This window comes from Vitis riparia, chromosome 2, assembly GCF_004353265.1.
Source record: "Vitis riparia cultivar Riparia Gloire de Montpellier isolate 1030 chromosome 2, EGFV_Vit.rip_1.0, whole genome shotgun sequence".
NCBI lineage: Eukaryota > Viridiplantae > Streptophyta > Magnoliopsida > Vitales > Vitaceae > Vitis > Vitis riparia.
The window spans coordinates 2,939,625-2,945,450 of NC_048432.1; the positions used below are offsets into that span (position 1 = coordinate 2,939,625).

A 5,826-nucleotide genomic window follows, 5' to 3' on the forward strand; every position below is an offset into this window, starting at 1 on the left:
TTTTACATTTCCACCATGCTAAAACACTTGAATAAATTATTGGAGTTTATTATTTCTAGCATAGTTTACTTTAAAATAAATTATTTGTAACTCCTAAAAATAAATTACTTTAAAATTTGATAAAAACAATTAGAAAGTTTGATATATAACTACTTGGGTTTAGCATAGTAAAAAAAATAAAAATAGAGTATAAAAAGAATATTTTTCTCTTTTATTTATTTTTGGGATGTTTGATATATTTGAAGTAGAAATATTTATTTAAGGAAAGATTAACTCAACTTCATTGAAAAATAAAAAGCAAAAACATAAGAAAAAAAATTGTTCGCATTTTCATTGACCTCAAACAGCCTAATTCCGGGCCATGAACATGCCCACATGTGTAATTGTTATAAAAAAATATCAAATAATTTATCTAATGCATACTTAAGTGAATCAAAACTTATTAAATTTGTGTAAATAATAATAATAATAATAATAATAATAATAATAATAATAATAATGTTTGAAGACAATATAATTTCCTAATCCCAATGACTTTGGTTTTTAGTTTGAAATTTGTATTAAGTATGTATTTTCATTGAAAAGCTTACTTAAGTAAGAAACTATGAATATGAGAAAACTCATATATATGTAATAACTCGCACCTAGCCGTGTAGATATTATCAACTTCAAGTTCAAAGGGGCTCTCACGGTACATACCTATTTTATTTATTACTCTCTCACATATATGTACATATATATACAATAATGTATAAGATTGAGGGTTATGATGTTTATGTCTATGCAGTATTCGTTATCGTCTCTCTTATTTCATATAAATTTTTTACATAGTGAAATTTTTTCTCCTCTCTCCATGATTTATTTGGTTTAGGGTTTTTCATATAAATCTACGTGTACTTAGTTTGTTTTTTCTTCTTGCCTATCCTCGTTCTTTGGTAACAACATCAAACATCATTATGTCTTCAAAAAATTAATAGATAATGACTAGTAGAGAGGAATTTTCCACCTAATTAATTCTTGTCATCTTCCTCTTGGATGTGAAGACAGTGAAAAGAAGCATATTGATATATCTCCATACCAACAGTACCAATTTTATTTTTAGTTTTTTCTACAGTTTGGAATATGACGAGGTAATTCAAGGATGATATAATAAGGAACCTCTACCTCTATCAAGTCAACAAGGGTCATCTTAGAATACGCTACACATTCTTGAAATTTAAAATTGTATGTTTCCATTATTGATTGTAAAACATACGAGTGGTCCAGAAACCCATATTATCTAATAAGAAAATCTCCAACTAATCTAACCAATCCAACCAATCAAACCACACTGCATCTGATTAACATTAATTTTGCTGGATCCTCGCCATCCGTTTGGATCATATTCAACGACAAAAAGCAAGGAACAGCAAACCTGGGTCTTCATCCGATCAATAAATAATGACAACTAAAGAGGGATGTCCCACTGTAGTGGAGTGAAATGATAATCCTTCCTCTGGATTTTCTTTATGTATACAGGCTTTTCTCATAATAGAAAAAATTCTTTGCTGAGGACAAATTTCCCCGTGTTACCGCTAACACGCTCATCCCGTGTTATATTCAACACGGTTAACAAAGGAGATTCGTGCCAGAGTCAACATGGACGTTCATGTTTTTCGTGATCTTGTGACCATGTCTTAGACTGCCCTCTTCATCCACCTCATTAATTCTTGTCAATTTTTTTATTTTTTTATTTTTAGTCTCTTGGCTAGTTGCATTTGTTGGTTGGTCCACTACCATTGGGCCAGGTTCCTTCCGGAAAATATACCAAACTTTCTTATATAGTTTCTATTTTTTTTATTTTGTTACTTAGAAGTTAAATTAAAAAAAGAAGAAGAAAAAAACCCAAAGTAGCCATGTGTTCTCTTAATTATTGAAGTAGGAAAGGATTCACTAAATTCCAAAGTCTACCAATTCTTAGAATTTAAACCTCCAATAATTATATTTAAATATAATTGAAGATGCTAGCTAAATATGCAGCCATTCTTGACTGGAAAGCTAACATGAGTTATGGTGCATTCTTATCACCATCAGTTTGGACCTCGATCTCCGCAGAATCAATCCTACAATTACAAGAAAAGTGTTTTTAAAAGAAAAAACAGACAAAAAACAAACAACAAATTGGAAATGGAAGACCGCCTATGTCTATGTTTAGGCTCTTTGCTAGGCGACTGTGCATGTTGTGTTTTGGACGGCTTCTCACCACATCCAATACTCCGAGGGCTGGAATGACCAGAGCTTGATGGCAGTTCATGATGAGAACTAGACAACCGTGCATTTTCGGGCGTATGGGTGTTGGACGATTGTCTAAGTTGAAGACTTGAGGACTGTTCACGCCGAGAAGTTGAAGACGGTCCACGTGAACGGCTGTGTGATCGTCTGCGCGACCGTCCACACGAAAAACTGGAGGACTTTCCAGGTTGCAACATGGTTACTGGCTGCTTTTTGGACTGCTCTTCACTACATCCAATACTCTGAGGACAGGAACGACGAGAGCTTGACAGCAGTTCATGATGAGAACTAGACAACCGTGCATTTTCTGGCCTATGGGTGCTGGACGATTGTTTAAGTTGAAAACTTGACTGTTCACGCCGAGAAGTTAAAGACGGTACACGCGAACGGCTGTGTGATCGTCCCTGCGAACGACTGCGTGACCGCTCACGCGAAAAATTGGAGGATTTTCCAGGTTGCAACATAGTTACCCGCTGCTTGCTGGACGGTTCTTCACTACATCCAATACTCTGAGGACTGGAACGACGAGAGCTTGACGGCGGTTCATGATGAGAGCTAGACAACCGTGCATTTTCTGGCCTATGGGTGCTGGACGATTGCTTAAGTTGAAGACTTGAGGATTGTTCACGCCGAGAAGTGGAAGACGGTCCACGTGAGCGGCTGTGTGATCGTCCCTGCGAACGACTGTGCGATGGTCTAAGTTGAGAACTCGAGGACTGTTTACGCCGAGAAGTCGAAGACCGTCCACGCGGACGGCTGTGCGACGGTCCACGGGAACGGTTGTGCGACGGTCCACGCGAACGGCTGTGCGATTGTCCCCGCGAACGACTGTGCGATGGTCCACGCGAACGGCTGTCTGACCGTCCACGCGAACGGCTGTGTGATCTTCCACTCGAACGGCTGTGTGACCGTCCCCGCGAACGGCTCTGTGACCGTCCACGCGAACGGCTCTGTGACCCTCCACGCGAACGGCTCTGTGACCCTCCACGCGAACGGCTCTGTGACCCTCCACGGGAACGGCTACTCAATCGTCCGCGCGAACGGCTGGGTGATCTTCCAAGTTGCGACATAGTTATTGGGCCTTTTCCAGCGACAAAGCTGCTTGCTGGTAGTGCTTTATAGACCCTGATGATCGTCCCCGTAAACTTCCCCTTCTGAAGTGGACATTCACAAGTCAAAATCACGATTTCACATTTTCACATTCCTGGTTTGTTTTTATATTGCTCTCATATTCACATTGCAAAAGATATATATATATATATAAAATAGCCATTACCATTTTTTAATTAGATTAATGAAGGGACATTGAGATTCTACAAATCTTGTGTTGACAATTGGTGGGTTTGGTGGTTGAAACCAAAAATTAATTTCCACAAAATTGGATTCTGTCAGAAAATTTCTGTGCTGTAACTTTCTTTGTAACCATTAAAGGGATTGCACAAGCTAATAAAAAAAATGTATATATTAACTTGTAACTACAAAGATTATATAAACAGATCTAACGAAATAATATAGATATAATAAGGATGCTATGATCAAAATTTGAAGTTATTTTAAGATAATTTGGTATATTGAAATATAAATAGAAATTTAAGGATATAGAGGATTGAACACTTAAAAATTTCGATTTAACGTGGTTCGACAGATTGCCTACATCCACGAGAACAGGGAAAAAGACTTTTACTATATATCAAATTAGGGTTACATAAAAATGTAATTATACTAACCCTCAAATAATGAAATTAAAAAAATATCCCTAAACCTACTATGAGGCGCAAAAAGATTTGTGGTTAACTAGAACAGGCATTGGTACCAACTTTGGGGTAATAATATTGCTATTACATGTAATTATAATTTTCTAAACTTTTGTAGACAAACAATATCACACATTAAATAAACTTGATGCATTCATTTCATTAATGAATCTATGAATTAAAAATGGCATACAAGAATTTTGTTGTTTCCCTTCTACTTAAAATTATTACTTTTTTAATTCTCTTGTTACTCTAATACTCTCCGAATCTCAATTTCAGATCCACTTGGCACTTGTGGGCTTGGGGTGAAAAGAACACCTGTTCCTGCTCCTGCTTCCACCGACCTGTCTGCCATCCTATCGAGTTCAGGATTGGAAGGTTTACACCTGTAAGGCAAAGGAATGTTCTTGATCTTGCTCTTGGCATGTGAATACAGTGAAAATTAAGAAGCATAGTGAAAATTATTGAAGGCACAAAAAGAGTTGTTGTCTTTATTATTGTTATATCTAACTTTCTTGCAACAAAGTTCACTAAACATGCACATGGTTATTAATTATTACATGTTTCATTAAAATAAATTTGATAGTTTAAAAGTCATTTTAGGCTGGCATGCATATTATATGTAAAGCATAAAAATATTACCCTTTAGGTAATAATTTTTAAAGATATATTTCAATAAATTTAGCTTTCTGGTACAATATTTTTGAGTTGTTTAGTTAGGAAATTTAATAAATAGAAAGTTAAGATATGATATATAATATGAAATTAATGGGTGAAGTTTTGTTGTCCTTATGAAAGGGAATAATTTAATATTGCCTTTGGAAGAGGAAAGAGTTTGTTGGTTCATGGGGAATGATTTTCCTAGAAAATATGTGGAACCTAAGCATCTTTTGAGTCAATGATATCTTTGCTTGGATCTAAAGATATGGGTAAACATGCCATAAGTTTGTGGTTAACTACAGCAGACGTGTGCATGTGTGTAAACTCAACAAATGTTGGCTTAAAAGAATAATTAGAAATTTAAGAGCCTCTACGAATGTTGGGGTAGTGACATTACTATTACACATAATTATAATTTTCTAAATTTTTTTTGTCAAAACAAACAAACTCACAAATTAGACAAAACTTAATGCATTGGTTTTATTAATGAACCTAGTAATTGTATTTATGAATAAAAATTGGTGTACAATAATTTTGACGTTTCTCTTTTACGAAATTTTTTAAAAAAAATTTCTTGTGAGACAAATACACTCGAAATCACATAAGAATTAATGTATTTAATTTATTAATAACTTTATTAATTTTAAAATATAATTTGGAACTAATAATTTTTAATTGTCAAATATGTTTTCCTATTTTTTTATTATGGAGAATAGAACACTATTCTCGAAAACAATTATCAAACATGTCTTAAGTTTTTGTAATTTCTTTGTATTTATGGAGACATTCTTGATTTCTTCTCATAACATGTTTATCCTCTTAAATTTCTACTTTTAATTTAATAGACCAAACATAACCTCAATTTTTAAATATCACATTTTCAACGTATTTATATCCTTTGATTAAGTAAGTGTTTAGTAAAACTTAATATTTATTACTTAATAACTTAAATTGACTTTAGGTTAAAGTATACTTAAATTGTTAACTTAAAACTTATTATTTAATTCATGTTTCAAGCATTAAGGTTGTTTGATAAAATTTACTCTAAATAATCAAATTGACATATTTATCCTTATAAATTGTAAATAAGGAAAAAGAAGTCGATTAACAATATAAATCATGGAATAACAAAAAAAATCAT

General features: G+C 33.9%; 1 protein-coding gene across 1 annotated transcript; it reads right to left on the reverse strand.

Annotated features, from left to right (window-relative positions):
* Positions 1 to 2,047: 2,047 nt before the first annotated feature.
* LOC117906313 (serine/arginine repetitive matrix protein 5-like) lies at positions 2,048 to 4,380 on the reverse strand. The gene is made up of 3 exons (XM_034819304.1): positions 4,285 to 4,380; positions 2,155 to 3,425; positions 2,048 to 2,102 (listed from the first exon to the last, which is right to left on the reverse strand). The coding sequence occupies exons 1-3, from the start codon at positions 4,378 to 4,380 to the stop codon at positions 2,048 to 2,050; spliced, it is 1,422 nt and encodes a 473-aa protein (XP_034675195.1).
* Between the last annotated feature and the right edge of the window lie 1,446 nt (positions 4,381 to 5,826).

Excerpts from the sequence above, each read along its gene's own strand:
- LOC117906313 (XM_034819304.1), bottom strand. The coding sequence starts at position 4,380 with ATGGCAGACAGGTCGGTGGAAGCAGGAGCAGGAACAGGTGTTCTTTTC. Across the intron at positions 3,426-4,284 it reads CTGAAATTGAGATTCGGAGA|AAGGGGAAGTTTACGGGGAC; the intron begins GTATTAGAGTAA and ends TGTCCACTTCAG. Across the intron at positions 2,103-2,154 it reads TCTTCCATTTCCAATTTGTT|GATTGATTCTGCGGAGATCG; the intron begins GTTTGTTTTTTG and ends TTGTAATTGTAG.